The following is a 17,047-nucleotide window of genomic DNA, read 5'->3' on the forward strand; positions in this document are numbered from 1 at the left end:
TTAACGCCAGTCCAGCAGCACCTGAAGCGAGGGAGTCTCTGGCAGCTGCCCGGTGGGCAAAGTATCATTACTGGGCTAGGAGCTGCGGTCGCGTGTCCCCTGGACTGAGTTGCACATTCCTAAGGGGGTACCCGTGTTTAGTTCCAGAAATGTTGTTCTTGCGTAGGGATAAGCAAACTTCTATAAAGTCTAGAACGTAAATACTTTTGGCTTTGTGGGCCAAGAGGCAAAATCTCGGCTATTACGTAGGTACTTAACCTAACAAGAGAGGAAACAAATATCTACAATTTAAAAAATTGATGTAATTCAAAATATAGTAATAATAATTGAATATAATTTTTAAAGGTATATGCCTACTAATAACAATAGAATTCTATTTTGGGGATAAGGGTGAGGCGTGGAGGATAATATTTTCTTAATTGTGGCTCAGTTAGTGTTCCCTATCATTAAAACTCGATTGCGATGTTCATCTGTTAATGCAGATCTACAGTGAGATTTTTACCCACTTCCTTTTTGAAATGTCTTTTCACACAGATATGTACTGCCAGATGCTGATATCCGCCCCTGAGCAGATGATTTCAATCAATCATATTCATCACCAGGAAGGCATTTGTAGAATTCTGTTAGATTCTTCTCTTGATATTTGCCTTTTAGCAGGTCATCACCTTGCAGATTAAGCACTCCCAACTGGAGATTAGGTAGAAACTCCTGGATCGCCCAGTTAAATGGATTTTGAAATAACAGAAATTTCCTTTGCATTTGCATCAAAGTCTGAAAAACTATGCTGGAACTGCAGTTTGAGCTTGGAAAATATACCTGCTGCAAATTTGTGTGGGAACAGAGATCTGGATTCTTGTTTTAACATTTGACAGCATGGGAAGCATATAAGCAACTTGGCTTTACTTGTGACTCAAACACTGTTAATTGTCATCGAAATGATTTCACTGTATCATAAATTTTGCATATAAGTGCTGTTTCAGTTTGTAATTTTAAGTTGAAATCATTAAGAAACATTATCAAGTCTATAGCAAGTATTATTTCTCAAAAGTGGCAGAGGTCAGAAGGTTGTCATCTCGTATAGAGGACAAATTGGGTTAAGTAATGGCAATGGCAAAGCATAAGACTCCCAGAAAGAGCACGACCTCCAGGTCCACGGCTTAAGGCCCCACGCACTTCCCACGCCCCCTAGGGCACTCGCAGTGCACACTGGGACTTGTAGTTCCGGCGTGCGAGGGCCTGCGCGCGCAACCCCCACCGCGGGCGACTTCCTCTCTAGGCCGCGCGCCGCCGTTCCCGGAAGCTGTGCGGGTTAAAGTTTCAAAGCTTCCTTTCCCCGCCTCTTAGTCCCGCAGACTGCCAATCCAGGTAGCCAATAGATGGCCGGACTGGTGCTTCCTTTTACTTGATTGGCTTAGGTTTTTGCAGCCGCACAGACAAACTTGCCGGGGATTGGTCGAGCCTTCAGTTTTGAAAATCGTAGGTTTGGCCCGCGCTGCACCGCCCCGTTGCTTCCTTGCAGCCGCGAGCTTTGGAGGCCGGGAGCGGTGGGACTTGGGCGGGCTGAGATTTGTGCTGGGAAGGTTGCCGGACCTGGATCGGAGCAGCACTTAGGAGACGCGGTGCAGTCGAGTGAGTGCGCGCGGGCGGCCGGCGGGGGTGGGGGGTAGTTAGCGATTTGTTACCCCTTCCTCCAGCCCCGGACCGGGGGCGTGACCCTCTACCCCCGTTGCGGCCTGGCAGTGGATGGGTCACCTCTTCCAAGTGACGAGGTGACCTGCCTTGGTCCTGGGGCCAGAGATGACCCCCACTCTCCATCCTAGAGAATAACCCCGTCTCTTCCCCCTCCCGCTGCCTAGCACCTTCTTTTGTGCCCAGGAGGCCCTTTGTTGATCTGGACGCGCAGGAAGCGCACACCGACCGGGTTGTGTGACAGAATTATGCCAGATGGCATTTCTGTACAGTTAACCCTCGCTCAACACCTCCCCCATCGGCTGAGCAACATTTTAAACTGACCATTTCTGGAGTCCACTGCTACCCCTGATCTTGTCATTCCCCAAGCACGTTCACTGACAGTGGCCTTCTCTGGGGCGCCCAAAGCCAGAACTTGGCGCCTGCCTTCCCGAGGTTGAAATGGAGTAGGCGGCAAAGCTTGTGGTTAAGAGCACAATTTACATCCAGGCCCTGCCCTTGACTTAACTTCTCTTTGCCTTAATTTGCTCATCTGCACAAGGGTCTCCTTGAGGTTGTGGCGAGAATTAAATGAGATGATGCTCCATCCAAGCACGGAGTAGGACTCTTTAAAGAAAGCAACTGTTGTGACCCTCCTTCGCTGAGGCGAGGTCAGAGTTAGGTACCTGGCTTCCTGCACCCTCAAAAGAACAGGCATGTGAAGGAGGGCCGTGGGGCTCTAGTCTGGTGTATGATGTGAGAGAAGTATTGGGAGAGGAAAATGAGCAAGCACCCTTCACCCTTGGTGGGATGTAGGGTGCTCTGGGTTTGTGCCCAGGTTCTTGCAGGGGCTGAAGAGATTTTTGCTGCTTTTCCCAGGACCATCATTCTTACACTGATCCCTCCTTTCTCAGGGTCACCTCTGATCTAACGACAGTGACCCTTTTTAAATACCCAGGCTGAGGCTGCTGAAAACAAACTTCCTCATGGAAGAAGCCCAAACACCTTTTTGCACTTTGTGAAAGAAGCTTTCGCCCATTTTGCCACTGTGAACAAATACTTTTTAAAAAAGAGCAAGTTGTTGCTTTCCATAACAGCAAAGTGTTTTGTCTTCCTTTAACATTTTTCTCTTTCCTAGCCTCAAACTGGGTTCTTGCCCTTAGCCAGGGCTGAGCTCTGGGACAGAAGGACTGGGGGGATCCAGAAGGATGGCAGCCAAGAGGCTGTGTCGGTGGCTGGCTGGCTGCAGAGCTGTCTCTGCTCAAAGCCTCTGCGATCCTGCCCGATTGGCCCTGCCCCGCTGAGTGCTGCCTTTGGCATCTAGGAGTAGGCCTTTGGATGAGTAAGGCATGCCCTAACCTGTGTAGAATGAGCTCATTTGGAGTTCCTGTACATGTGTATGTGTTGGGGTGGGAGTACCTGTAGAATGTTTATTTCTAGGTATAGAGTTGATAGATGGATGAATTCATTTAACAAGTATCCCTTTCGTGCCAGGCACTGTGCCATACTCTGGGCTTTCAAAGCTGCGAGCAAGACAGACAAGGGCTTGTCCTCAGGGAGCAAATGCTTAGTGGTCAGAGACAGGCAGCAAGCAAACAGATACAGTCACCCAAGTGCCATGCGGAGAATTGAAATTGATGGATAGGATGGTAGCTGGTGGTCAGGTCCTCCCTGAGTTGCTGAGAGCCAAGTGCTGAGGAATGAGCTGCACAAAATAGGAGACAGAAGGTTCCAGACAGAGGGCAGGGCTTGCTCAAGGAACAAAGGCTTGTGTGCCCTGGAAATCAGCCCCCAGGAAGTCCTATGAGGCTGCAACAGGACCTGGCATTAAGCTCTATAAGGGGTCAGTGACTTAGCCCCTCCTTCCAGGAGTTCCCATCTTAGGTGGGAGGCTGAACTATGCGTGGTTCTTGGTTTTGAAGTTGTAGATCAGGGTGGTGGGTTACTGCCATGGCATGAGACATGCAGTCTGTTATTGTGGCTAACGACTGTCACCCATTCATTTGTTCTTTCATTCATTCCACCAGTCGGGATATTTATTGAGCCCCTGCTATGACCAGAATAGAACACTTCTTCCTTGCCTGGGGCTTTGGTGATGATTTTATAACTGAGTTTTGAGGAGAATATCTGAGATGCCAGTTGTTTTTTTGTTTTTGTTTGTTTATTTGTTTGCTTTTCTGTGTTCCTAGTTTTTTAAGAAATTAAGTGAAGACATAGAACAAACATAGTTACCAATGGGGAGGAGGGGGAAGGGATAAATTAGGAGTTTGGGATTAAGATATACACACTACTAGATATAAAATAGATAACCTACTGTGTAGCACAGGGAATTGTACTCAATATCTTGTAATAACCTATAGTAAAAAAAGAATCTTAAAAACAATAAATATATATATATGTATAACTGAATCACTTTGCCATACACCTGAAACTAACACAACATGGTAAATCAACTATACGTCAATAAAAAATTTTTTAAAAGGAAATTAAGAGAAAACTAATTTTGTATTTTCCACTGCCTGATATTTCTAGACAAGTTTTCTTAAAAACAAGACATTGCTTATCCGCTCCCCTCGTGCTCCCTCATGTGTTTCAAGGGCATTTCAGCTCAAGGGAGAGGGTTGTAGGGGCCCCTTAGAGAAGAGCCTGTCTGTAGACCCCCGCTTTCTTACCCACTACTTTGGGATGCAGAACCCCTTCCATCCACTGGCCTCCTGAAGAGGCAGTTGGATTTAATGTTCTTTGGCCTGATGCCTGGGGTCAGCTCGTGGGTAACTCACCCTCCGGCAGTAGGAGAGGAGCTCTTAGGAGGGTAAGAGCAGGCCTTTGGGCAGGTCAAGGGGTCCTACCTAGTGGGACCCCAGTTTCTCCTGATCCAGGAAGGCAGTTGGCCGTGCCCTGTCACTTTAAGCCCCAGAGAAGGCCGTTGGTAAGGAGGTCCATTGACACCAGAATTGGCTGGTCACTGTGGGCTTCTGGGGTGAACGTGCTGTGTGGGGTGGGAAGGGGGAGGCATTTGAAGAGTGTGAAGATGCCAGCCCTGAGCCCCCATGCCTCTTGTGTCTGCTTTCTCCAGACAGAGCCATCATGGGGACGACAGCCCCAGGGCCCATTCACCTGCTGGAGCTCTGTGACCAGAAGCTCATAGAGTTTGTCTGCAACGTGGACAATAAGGACATGGTGTGGCTGGAGGAGATCGAGGAGGAGGCCGAGCGCATGTTCACCAGGTGCGGGCAGGGGCGTGCCGGAGGGACGCACCAGGGGCTGCCTAAGGCCCCAGCAGGGGCCTCTTCCCCACCTGACAGGCGGGACAGACAGGCTGCCGGCGGTCCCTCCTGAGTGCGCAGGATGCTCCGGGCTAGGGTGATGGGAAGCGGGGGGAGAGGTGTTGGGCTACCTGGCAACCTTGCTCCCCTGCCGTGTCCCGGGGGCGGGGGGGGGGGCCCTGCGTGCCTGCGGTGACTCGCTTGCAGCCTTGGAGAGCTCGCTCGGTGCCGGTCACCCCAGCTTGACCAGGCACTGCCGGGAAGGGGGCAGGGGTCGGGCTGGGCGGGGAAGGGGGACCCGTGGTTTCCAGGCAGCCTCGAACGTCACCCTCTTTGTACCAAACAGAGAATTCAGCAAAGAGCCCGAGCTGATGCCCAAAACACCTTCTCAGAAGAACCGACGGAAAAAGAGACGGATTTCTTATGTTCAGGATGAAAACAGAGACCCCATCCGGAGAAGGTAGGAGGGGCCGGAGGCTTGGGGCCCACGTGGAGAGTTTGATTCGCAGGCGTTAACTGAGATCAGGAGCGTTGGGTACAACGCATGCCATGCTGAGGGGAAATGACGCATGACCCGAGGCCGTGGAGTCCAGAGCTTGTGTGCGTTGGAGGTGGGATGGTGTTTGATCTGGGCCTCTCCTTCCAGAGGTAGGAGAAGCAAGAGAATCTGACCTTCTGCTTGGGGGAGAGTGACCAGAGGTGTAGACCAGGGGCTGTTCCCTAACCCCCTGTTGCTGTGCTGGTTATAACTGCCCTGGTAACGACCATGGGCTGCAAAGTACCAGGGGAAAGAGGCTGGGTCTTGGGGGTCAGGTGGTCTTGGGTGCACACTCCAGCTCTGCCCCTTAGCAACTGTATGTCCTTGGGTTAATTTTCCACGTCTCTAAGCCTCAAGTTTCTGGAATCTAAAGTGAGGATAATGGTCCCTGCCTCTCAGGGCTGTCTGGTGGTTTAGGCGACAGCATGAGTAATGCCTCCAGCAAGGTGTTTGGCCCAGTGTGACCCCGGTCAGTGGGAGGTTTAGGGGAATTTAATCTTCCCAGTGGCTCTGAGAGGACGGGCGTTATCCCAATTTACAGATAGGGAGACTGAGGCCCAGAGAGGGGCAGCTGGGGTGTCACGGCTAGAGGCAGCAGAGCCTGGACCGGAAGCCCGCTCTTCTGCCTCCTAGCCCTCCGCTTCAGACTCCACTTGAGCTGGCGGCTCCTGGGGGGGCCGGTGCCTGCAGCTGGAATTTCGGGGAGCCTCCCTGCCCTGCCGGGTCCTCTCAGCTTCTGCTTCACCTCCTCCAGCAGGTTGTCCCGCAGAAAGACGCGCAGCAGCCATCAGAGCTCCCGGCACCTCCGCAGCAAGGACAAGGTGGAGAGGCTGGCCACAGTGGTGGGGGAGAACGGCTCCGTCCTGCGGCGGGTGACCCGTGCTGCGGCCGCAGCTGCAGCGACCTCCGCGGCAGCCACGCCTTCGCCCACCCCTGAGTCTCCCACGGTGCTGACCAAGAAGCCCAAGGAGAGCCTGGCCCAGTGCCAGCTGGTACCCGTGGTGGAGATTGGCATCAGCGAGCGCCGGAGCGCTGAGCAGCACCTCAGCCAGCTCCAGTCTGCCCAGGCTCCACCCCCCAGCCCGGCTCCGGCCACTGCTCTGGCCTCCCAGATCACCTTGACCTCGGAGGAGGACTCAACACCCCAGAAGCCAGAGGCTGGGAGACTGGAGTCTGTCACCGTGAGCTCCCTGATAACTACACCCCAGGACCCCAAGGGTCGAGGGGTCGGAGCAGGAAGGTCCGCCTCCAAGCTCAGAATTGCCGCGACCTCCCCAGGCCCGCAGAACTCGCCCAGCTCTCCGGCCTCCCCGTGGCGGGAGCGGGTGCTGGCTCCCATCCTGCCGGATAACTTCTCCACGCCCACGGGCTCCCGTGTGGACCGCAGGTCGGTGCGGCGCAGCCTGATCGCCCCATCCTCCCCGGGTCCCCAGGTCTCGCTGGCCCAGAATTACGCCCTGGTTTCCAAAGAGGAGAGCACCGTCCGAAGATCAAGCAGAAGGATTGCCAGAAAGGCCACCAAAGAGCCGGCCGCCTCCGCCCGCATCATCTGTGAGTCTGGGGCTCAGCACTGGGCAAGGCTGCGGAGGGTGGTCCTTTGTGCCTGGCTCAGCCAAAGGGGCTCTGGGGACCATTTAGCAAGGAGCTGTCCACAGAACTTTCTGCAATGGTGTAAATGTTCCAGATCTGTGCCGCCCCATACTGTAGCCACTAGCTAGCCACATATGGCTATTGAGCCCTCAAAATGTGGCTCGTCTGATCGAGGAACTGAATTTTTAGTTTTATTAGATTTTACTTAGTTCAGGTTTAAGTTGCCACACGTACCTAGTGGTTACCACGTTGGACAGGGCAGATCTGGTCCAACGCTCTTGTTTTACAAATGAGGAAACTGAGGTCCGGGGCCGTTGGCCGCAGTGTCGCTGTGGTTAATGCCATGCTGAGCTTGAACCTGGGCCTTTTCCCCAGGGCCCGCATGTTCCCCCTTCCTTCCTGCGGAGGCTCACTTAGATTCACCATGTTTGTGGGCTACCTCCTGTTAACGAAACTGTTTGGTCTGGGCCCAGGTGTACATTTAAACTGAGGCTTAAGGAGGCTACCAAGTCTGTAAATTGGGAAGAGCCCCACATGTTTCGTCCCTTCTGGGATGGTGGCCGCTTGTTGAGGAGGACAGGTGGAAAGCCACAGGGCGGGCTTGTCAGGCAGGTGAGGGCACCTCCCTGGGCCCGGTTTCTTCCCCGCCTGGGGAAGGGTTTGCTCCAGGGCCTGGGGCTCAGGGACACACAATCGGGGGCCCGTGTAGACATGCGATCTGGCACACATTCCATTTTTGGATTCTCAGAAGGGCCCAAGTGATTCTAACCTGCCTTGGAGATTTCCTCAGGTGTGAATCTGATCCTGGGCAGGGGCCCAAGGGGGCGGGCAAGCCTGGAACTCTAGAGGGAGGTTGGGGGAGAGACCCTAGAGGCCCTCCCCATGCTTCTGGATTAGACATCCGGAAGCTCTTAAGCCAGTCCGTTTGCTCGGCCCCCCGCCCTGCACACGGGTGGGCTTCTAATTTGATTTGCCCTTGACCCAGTCCTGTGGAAGGAAGACAGTCAAACACAGTGGTTAAGCCTTGGAGTCACACAGAGCCTGGCGGGCCTGGGGCACACCCTTCTCCGAACCTCAGTTTCCCCATGTGTTAAATGGTAAGAGCACCTGCCTTGAATATGGGTAGAGGACCCATCTCAGTGCTTGGATATGGTACAGCTCAGTCCATCTAAATCAAAACAAAACTGGATGATAAAACTGCAGATGGCCTGGGTCCCCGAAGCTCAGTGGAGGTGTGGCCTGGGTGACCCTCCGGGGCGCTCAAGGGTGTGGAGCAGGGAGGGGAGAGGGGGCTTCCTGGAGGCCTTCCTGATGCCCAGGCCCTGGGGCTCGGCTGGGCGGGCAACTCAGAGGTTGGATTTTAGTTTGGGTTACCCCAGAAGCAGCTCTTGATATCAGGATTTGAGTGTAACTTGTTACTGTGGGAGGGGAGGGAAGCACCTGCAGCAGGGGAGCGGGAAGGTGAGCCGGGGAGAGAGGACCGCCAGTAATGCCCATAACAGGCCTGGGGCCTCGGGGGGGCCTCTGGAGCCAGTGTGGCGCCCCTCGACCCCCCTCCAGGCCTTCTCCCTGCCCCCAGGCCTGTTCTGAAGCCTGAATGGCATGCAGGTGGCACTTAACATTCCAGAGCAGTCTTTGCGCTGGTGGAATAGTTGTGCGGTCACATGGGCGTCTTCTCACCCTTCTGCCCCCTCATCAGCGAGCCCTGAGCTGGGATGAGAGGCAGGGGATGTCAGCTGTCTCCTGGCTACGGACCCCTCAGGTGGGAGCTGGCCCTGTTCTGCTCCCTCCCACACCTCCAGGCCTGTCTGCCTCACCCCAGGAAGGTCCCTGCTTCCGGCCTCGGCTCCCTCTCAGCCTTAACCTCTGGCCACACACCTGTGGCCCAGATGCTCCAGCCGAGCCAGGCTTCTTCTGTGCCCAGCAAAGCCTGCTCTTTCCTGCCTCATGGCCTTTGCAGATGCTGTTCCTTCTGCCTAGACTGGCACCTCTCAACTTTGGGCCTCAGCCCGTGCTTCCAGACTTCAAAATTATTGAGGACCCCCAAAGAGCTTTTGATTTATGAGGGTGCTATCTATTGGCAGTTACTGTATTAGAAATTAACTTGGAGAATTCAAAAATTCTTAATATTCATTAATATTTTATTTTTATATTAATATTACTTACTATTTTGATATTAAAAGTATTATTTAATACTTTAATATAAAAGTCACAAGCCAATTACCTGTTAAGGTTAGTTGGGTTTATTCTTGTTGGTTTTTTTTTTTAAGAAAAAATAACAGTTTTCCAAACAAAAATGTGATGAGGAGACTGGCGTTATTCTGCATTTTGCAGATCCCATTCATGTGTGGCTTGAAAGAAGACAGCTGGGTTTTGCATTCAGTCTGTTGCATTGTGTTGTTTGGGTTCAAATATATGAAGAAAATCTGGCCTTACACAGATACGTAGTTGGAAAAGGGAAGAGTACTTTAAAAGCCTTTTCAGATAATGGTGCATATTCTTTTTTTTTTTTTTTCCAGATAATTTGTGCATACTCACAAATATGTGGAGTTATGCACATCTTCCCGATGTCGACACACTTCATTATGTATTTTTTTAAAGGAGCACATTTGCTTTCTGGTCTCATCAGAAACATCTTTAGGTATTGGGAAGCTATGAAGTTCATGGTGGTGGATACAAGTTCCAAAATTCTATTTTTGGCTTTTTTGGGGGCTCAGTTTTTTTTTTTTTTTTTTTTTTTTATAAATTTATTTATTTGGCTGCATTGGGTCTTCATTGCAGCTCGCGGGCTTTCTCTAGTTGCGGCGAGTTGGGGCTACTCTTCGATGTGGTGTCTGGGCTCTAGGCATGCAGGCTGCAGGCTCAGCAGTTGTGGCGCAGGGGCTTAGTTGCTCTGTGGCATGTGGGATCTTCCCAGGCCAGGGCTCGAACCCATGTTCTCTGCATTGGCAGGCGGATTCTTAACCACTGCGCCACCAGGGAAGCCCCGGGGGCTCAGTTTTTAATTCTTGGCAACAAATACTGTTTGTTTTATTTGAAGGGACAGACTCCCTTTGTTCATTTTTAAGAAAATGTCTGCCAAATACCCAAGCTTGATTAGCCATAGTTTGTCAGTTGTTCTTTGACTTAAAAACAGCATTCCATTAAAAAAGGGGCCAGTTCAGCTGAGACCTCAGACCCCCGTGCTTTTCAGAGACTTGGCTATGCAGCCCAAGGGCATTTTTGCATACTTCCTACTTTATCACATAGTGTATTAGAAAGACATGTACTTAAGTTTATGAATAGTTTTCATTCCTTCACCAAGGACATTCTTAAGTGAAACCAGACCTTTCCGTCCCGAGTGTGGGGTGCAGTTTGGTACCCAGGCTTCGCACTTTACCTCCATTGCTTTCACTCTGTCAGGGCAAATCTCAACACCGTGAAAAGGGAAGATAACATTTTGGTGTTACGGTGGAAATAGTTAGGACCTCGTGGGTCCCCCGAAAGGGTCCTCCTCTTGGGCACTCGACTTCCAGAACCCCGGAGTACACCTTGAGAACCGCTGGCCAGGACATCCTCCTTCCTCCCCCTCCTCCTTCGCGACCTTCTTACCTTCTTATCCTTTACGTCCCAGCCTCCAGACCAGCTCGGCTTCCCATCACAGGCTTTTCAAGTCCTCTGCTCGTTTCTGTCATGGCACATGTCACATGTCGGTTACAGGATTATCTGATGATTATCTAGACCAGGTCGTGGCCCAGTCTGGTTTGCTCTCTGTTGGGTCCCCAGGGCCTGTGCATGGTAGACCCTCGACATATGTTTGTTGAATGAATAAGCTGCTTTGTGTCGGCCTGTGCTGGGAGTTGGAGGCTCGGAGCTGGACATCGTCCCTCTTCCCAGGATACTCCCAACCCAGTGAAGGAGCCAAGACGTGCCCTCAGATGGGCATGTTACCCTCTAGCGGGTAGCAGGAGCCATCAAGCCAGCAGCTCTGTTGAGGGTGTTAGGAGTCAAGGGAGTGCTGACGGCAGGGCTGTGCACCCAGGGAAGGGGGAGAGGTCTACGGGGTCGAGAGGGTCTGTGTCTAGTGAAGGGAGGGGTCTGCAGGTGGAGAGGGTCTGGCTGCAGATGAGAAGTGGCGGAGCCCCCATCAGAGCCTGGTTCCCTGGTCCTCTTGGAGGGGCACCTGGCTGATTCTGAGGGCATCTTTTGTTCCTTTGTTTTCCCGTCAGGCCACAGTTACCTGGAGAGGCTCCTGAATGTCGAGGTGCCCCAGAAAGTGAGGTGAGTTCAGTTCCAGGGCTTGGGGACTTTCCCAGGGCTGGGCAGGGCACACGGGGGGGCCTTTCTAGGTGAGCCCCACAGGTGGAGGCGTTTCCTGTGCTCGAGCCTTCCCTCATCACAGGGACTGCCCCTGGGCTGCCCACCGCTGCCCCCTGCCCCTTCCCCAGTCTTACCAGGCAGTGCCACCCGGGTGTCAGGTCTTCCCGAATTGCTTGCAACATCGCTCGTCAGTCCTGGCCTGGCCTTGACCCCTCCAAGCCTTACCCTGGAGCCTGGGCTCCATTGATTTGTCAAATCCAAAGGCCTGTGGATGAGCCAGTGCAGCCATGAGGAGCCAATTCAGACTGGGGTGGGTGGCAGGGGGGTTGGTGGGGTGCTTCCTGCTCCAGGCTTACACCCCAGCACTGCTTTGAGCAAGTGCTCCTTTTCCTGGAGGCCACGTGTGCCATCACTAAAACTATTCCACCACCACCACGACTCCCTGCTCTGGAGCAGAGGGGCAGTGCTTGGGACGGGGAGACCGGTGACTTTGCCGGCCCCACGGTGAATGGAGAACGGGCCTCAAAAGAGACGTGGCTCATTCAGGCCAAAAGGGTTGAGACGGAGCTGGGAAAGGGCCAACCTCCCGAATCAAGACCCTGATGGAATATAAGTGAAGCCAAATTCAGAAGCTGGCACCCCTCGTCTGCCCAGGCTGCAGACTTAAACCACGGAGCCACTGACTCTGGCTGCCCATCCTTCCGTCCCTCCTAGGTCGCTACCCCAGGGCGTAGGGGAGGGGCTCCTGTGGGGAGGCTTGGGCTGGGCGGGTCCCACAGTGCCCCCTGCTCTGCTTCCAGCCCCAAGGCGGAGGAGCCCAGCAAGGAAGCTGAGCCAGAGGAGGCGGCCGAGCCAGAGGTGAGGCAGGCGGGCAGGCCAGGGAGGGGCGGGCCTGCGAGTCCCATGTGCAGACCCCTAAAGCCATGGTTCTTCCCTTAGGTCCCCAAGAACAATGGCAGTGCCTTGCGGCTCCGCAGTGCCACCAAGATCGCCATTAGCACGCCCGGCTCGCAGCCTGCAGCTGGTGGCCAGGGGACGCCCTCTGAAGGGCAGCAGGGTGAGTCTCCTGACCTACAGACACTCAGGGCCATGCAGGCCGTGGTAGCCTCGGCCTGACTTTCTCTTGGAGGAGATGCAAGCCCGGTTTTCTGGGCTGAGAGGCTGAGGGATAATGAGACCCAGGGTGCAGTGATCTCCTTCGAGTCTGCACGTTTCATCTCCCACCTTTTGGCTGGAGCCGCTGCCGAGTGCCACTGGGTGACCATGGCTGGTTGGTGCAGGAAGCTGGGGTGGGACCTGAATTGGGGCATTAACTGTGAACGTGCCAGGTCAAGGCCTTGAGCCTCACTCCAGGGGGGAGCAGGAGGAACTGTGTCCTGGGGTGTGAACAGCTGGCCTCGTGTTCTGTCTCTGCTGCTGGCTCACTTCTCACCTCTGTGGCTCTCCTGGCTAAACGGCGTGAGAGCTGTGGGCTCTGGGGCCTGGCCTGCATCTCCCTGGTGGGAGGAACACTGTAGCCATGAGATCTGGAACACGGCTCCCCCCGCTGCTGGATGGGCTTAGGACAATGGCCATGCCAGCCCCATAGGCCCCAGGGGGCTGCCGGGACCCTTTGGAGTAAAGAGTGTCGGAGAGCCGGGGGAGAGATCGGCGCTTCCTCCTGGCGGCGAAATGAAACATACAGACCCGCACCCCACATGTTGACCCTGCTCGGGAGGCCCCCGCCCCCGTGCCAGCCCCAGCTGAAAGGGCCGGGAGGAGTGGGATTTCGAAGCCAGTCAAGGGGCCTGTTAGAGCTTGCAGCTTCTGTAGGTTTCTGCCCCTGAAAGGGCTCTGCCCCCGGCTCTCAGTGTTAGAGGTGGCTGGGATGTGGTGAGGGCCACCTCGACGGGACGGTCCTGCTGTTCTCGCCCTGGAGGCCAGGCCTGGGGGTGAGGGATCTGCGGGCTGGGGGCAGCGTGCCAGCTCTGCGCACCCGCAGATGGGTCAAGGCCAGGCGGTGCTAAGGCTGGTGCTCCTGCTTCTGGCTACCCTGGGGTCTGCGGGGAAGAGAGCCTCGCCCCTGCCACAGCTGCTGCCGGCGGGCGCTTTCCCCTGACCCCTCCATGCTCTCCCGATCACCCCCCTGAAACTGCTCTCTCCGCAGAGGCCAAGACTGACCAAGCAGATGGCCCCAAGGAGCCGCCTCAGAGTGTCAGGTTTGCATGTGGGAAGGCGTGTGACCTTCAGGTCAGGCGGTCCATTTTGAGGGGACCAGAGGGGCACGAACCTTGAGTCCTCCCTCGGGAAGGGTGGGCGTGTGGTCAGGGGCCTCCGTGTCCTCTCAGCAGGGGTGGGGCCTGGCGCTCTCACTTAATAACGGAGGTGGCTTCGGGCTGTGGGAGGAGCCTGGCCTGGGGGTGGGCAACGGGATCCCGGACCCCCATCCTCCTGCGTCCTCCTGGCCGTGTGACCTTGGACTGGTCACTCCCCTTCCTCTGACTGGGCGGCAGAGGGTCGATCAGGGAGACCCCACCTCTGCAGTGCCTTTCAGTCTGGAGTCCCGGGGACTGGGCCCAGTTCCGTTCACAAGGGTGACCTTTTCTGGGGCGTGGCGGGGGGCGCTGGGGGGGCCGCGAGGGCAGGCCCTGTGACGCTGCTGTCTCCCCGCGCCGGCAGGAGGAAGCGCAGCTACAAGCAGGCCGTGAGTGAGCTGGACGAGGAGCAGCAGCTGGAGGGTGAGGAGCTGCAGCCCCCCAGGAGCAAGACCCCTTCCCCGCCCTGTGCCGCCAGCAAGGTGAGTGCGCGGCTGCCCTCCCTCCGCCCCCTGCCCCGCCCACGGGGTCTGACCCTGGTCCCGCCGCAGGTGGTGCGGCCCCTCCGGACCTTCCTGCACAGCGTGCAGAGGAACCAGACGCTCATGACCCCGACCTCGACCCCTCACAGCAGCGGCATGAAATCCTTCATGAAGCGCAACACTCCCCTGCGCGTGGACCCCAAGGTGAGGGCAGCCTGGCTGAAGGCTGCAGTGTGTCCCCAGGCTGCTGGGAGCGGCGGGGGCCTGGGCCAAGGCGGGTGTGACCTGGCACTGGGCAAGGACCAGCTTGAGCCCCTGTGGCCCTGGGCTACCTTGACGTCTGGGGACTGTCCTGACTCCTTGGGCTCTGCACAGCAGCCTAGAGGCTCGGCCGGCCCAGGGTGACCTCCCGGGTCTTGGATCCGGGGCTGGGAAGTTGCAGAATTGGCCTGGCTGGCCACCGCCATGGCCATCCATCCCCAGGCACCGCCCCCGTTCCCTCCCGGCGGCCTGAGTAGTTAAGGTGAGGGACTCACGTGGACGCTGACTTGTTGGGGATGAGGGCTGGGTGACGTGAGAGGAGGTGGTGGCGCTGGGAGAGGGCGCAGGCCCCAAGCAGACCCACTAGCGTCTTCAGGACGGCGGCCTGCTTTCCAGGATGCCCTCCACCTGGCATTAACTCTTGGCTTTTTCCTTGTCTCCTCTCCTCCACAGTGCAGCTTTGTTGTAAGTAAAGCCTTTCCCTGTCCTTGTAACCTAGCTCCACCCAGCACTTACCCGCCGTAGCCCTGTCCCTGCAAAACTGACAGCACTTGTAGAGGCACTAACATCAGTGGGAGCGTTAAGGGGGCCGGGAGGTGGGAGGTGAGCTAGAGTTGCTGGCTGGCTGGCCCGCCGTCCCAGCAGTTCTGGAGCCGGCGTCCTCCCTCTGCAGAGCCTGCCCAGGAGGATGAGAGGGGGTGTGACCTGCGACTGGTCCACAGGCAGGAGGAAGCAGAGTGGGTGTGACCTGCGATGGGTCACCAGGGCCACATCTTGCAGTGTTCCCCCCCAGCCACGTCCCTCCCACCTCCCCGGTGCCGGGCTTGCCCTCAGGGTCTGGGGCTGGAAAGAGAATAGACAAGGTATCTCTGATCCCAGGCCACCGAGATTTACAGGATCGCAGACCTAAGCTGCTGCCTTGAGGGGCAGGGCAGTGGGGGAAAGGAGATCTGGGTCTGCTGGGTAACGGTGGAGCTGTCAGTGCCATCCTCCAGAAAGAAGGCCACAGAAGCTGTTCTCTTCTCAGATACCCCAGAGCTGAGCTGGACCACCGGCTGTGTGCAAGGAGCCATGGGGGCCTGGGACCTGCTCGGCCCACAGTCCCAGCTCCCAGGGTCTCCCGAGCAGCTGCAAGGCTGAGTCCTTTAGTGTCCACTGGCGCTTTGAAGGGCCACCTACCTGGAGGGCTTCTGCCTCCAGCCAGGGGTCTTAGGGCCTCAGCAGCACTGCCGTGGAGCTTGGCAAATCAAGAGGCTGCCCAGCAGCTGGACAGGCAGGTCCTGAACTGGCCTCTCCTGCAAGAAGGCTGGTCCCGTCTGGGTGGACAGTGCCATGGCGTGTCATCCAACATGCCAGCAAGCAGGCTGTGTGGTCCTTATATACCTGTTTTTGTGCCAGGGCCCTACTAGGCACCTGGGCCCACAGCAGTGAACCAGCCTTGGACTTTTTCCTCCTACAAGGAACTACCTGTGCCCCACCCAGACTGATCAGGGCCTTGCAGGAATGACCAAGAGGTTCAGGAAGCTGCCCTTTCCTGCTTTGGGGAGCCCAGGTCCCTGCATGCGGCATCTGCGCGGGTGGGACAGTCCTCGGGAGGCCAGGGGACCTACCTAGGTAGGTCGCTGTGGCATTAGACTGGTTTCCTAACCTTTGGGCCTAAATCTCCTTGGCTACAAAGGGTGGAGACAGAGGTTCATTCAGGGAGATTGGATGAACCAGGGAGTAGTAGCGTCAAGCACCCAGCACGTGGCTCGGCATGAAGTGGTTGTTTGATGGATGGCAGAGAGACTGCTCATTTGAGACCCCTGGAGGCAGAAGGGGCTGCACAAGCCCCTCCCACCCTCTGCTTTGGGCTTGATGGTGGCCCCTGGGGAGCAGCCCACCTTCCAAGGTTGGGGCAGAGAGGAAGTACGGATTCTACGACCTAAGAAACTCTTGTTTTCTTCTATAAAGTTCACAGTGCAACAGGATAAATTCTCTGACCTGGGCTGGGAAATCCTAATAGTCAAGCTTCAGGACAAAAGCCTGTTTTGCTGAGCCCTGCTGAGAGCAGGAGTCTGGGGGCAGGAAGAGAGGGTGGTGAGCGCTCTGGGTGCCACGTGGCCTTTGTTTCCCAGGTGCTTTCCTCATAGGCCAGCGGGCAGTGGGGCCTCTTGCTGAGTTTCCCTGGGTCCATGTGGTTGGAGAGCAAAAGACCACCTGCTCCCTTCCTGAGGGGTCCTCCCAAAGGCCAGCATCCTTTGCCAGCCTGGCTTCCTACTCCAGCTTGGCTTCTATGACTCATGATCATCTCTCTTTCCATTTCTCTTTCCATCTTTAAAAAAAAAATTTTTATATTAAAAAACATTTTACAGTAAAATTTATGTTAAAAATTATCATACGGTGAAATCTATACTTTGTGAAAGCATAGGTTTATGTAACCACTGCCACAGTTGGGTTGCAGAGCAGTTCCATCACCCCACAAAACTCCCACCCCTACCCCGTGTTCTTCATCACTATAGTTTTGTCTTTTTGAGAATGTCACATGAGTGGAATCATACACAGCTGACCTCTTGAGATTGGCTTCTCTCACTCAGCATAATGCTTTTGAACTCAGTCATTACATTTGAAGTCAGTTTCTTGTAGACAGCATATAGTTGAGTCAGGGTG

General features: G+C 55.2%; 1 protein-coding gene across 3 annotated transcripts in view; it reads left to right on the forward strand.

Moving 5' to 3' along the window:
- Nucleotides 1-1,486: 1,486 nt before the first annotated feature.
- Nucleotides 1,487-17,047, forward strand: part of INCENP (inner centromere protein) — a 28,886-nt gene continuing 13,325 nt past the window's right edge. Inside the window, exons 1-10 of one of the 3 annotated variants that reach the window (XM_059931764.1) lie at nt 1,487-1,629; nt 4,745-4,895; nt 5,281-5,394; nt 6,227-7,023; nt 11,271-11,322; nt 12,162-12,219; nt 12,301-12,418; nt 13,508-13,559; nt 14,020-14,137; nt 14,207-14,341. In XM_059931764.1, the coding sequence (XP_059787747.1) occupies nt 4,756-4,895; nt 5,281-5,394; nt 6,227-7,023; nt 11,271-11,322; nt 12,162-12,219; nt 12,301-12,418; nt 13,508-13,559; nt 14,020-14,137; nt 14,207-14,341 (1,584 nt within the window). In that variant the 5' untranslated portion in view covers nt 1,487-1,629; nt 4,745-4,755. The remainder of the gene's footprint in view (nt 1,630-4,744; nt 4,896-5,280; nt 5,395-6,226; nt 7,024-11,270; nt 11,323-12,161; nt 12,220-12,300; nt 12,419-13,507; nt 13,560-14,019; nt 14,138-14,206; nt 14,342-17,047) is intronic. The other 2 variants (XM_059931763.1, XM_059931761.1) reach the window with 2 other exon arrangements.

The sequence above is a fragment of the Balaenoptera ricei genome, chromosome 8, assembly GCF_028023285.1.
Source record: "Balaenoptera ricei isolate mBalRic1 chromosome 8, mBalRic1.hap2, whole genome shotgun sequence".
Taxonomy (NCBI): domain Eukaryota; kingdom Metazoa; phylum Chordata; class Mammalia; order Artiodactyla; family Balaenopteridae; genus Balaenoptera; species Balaenoptera ricei.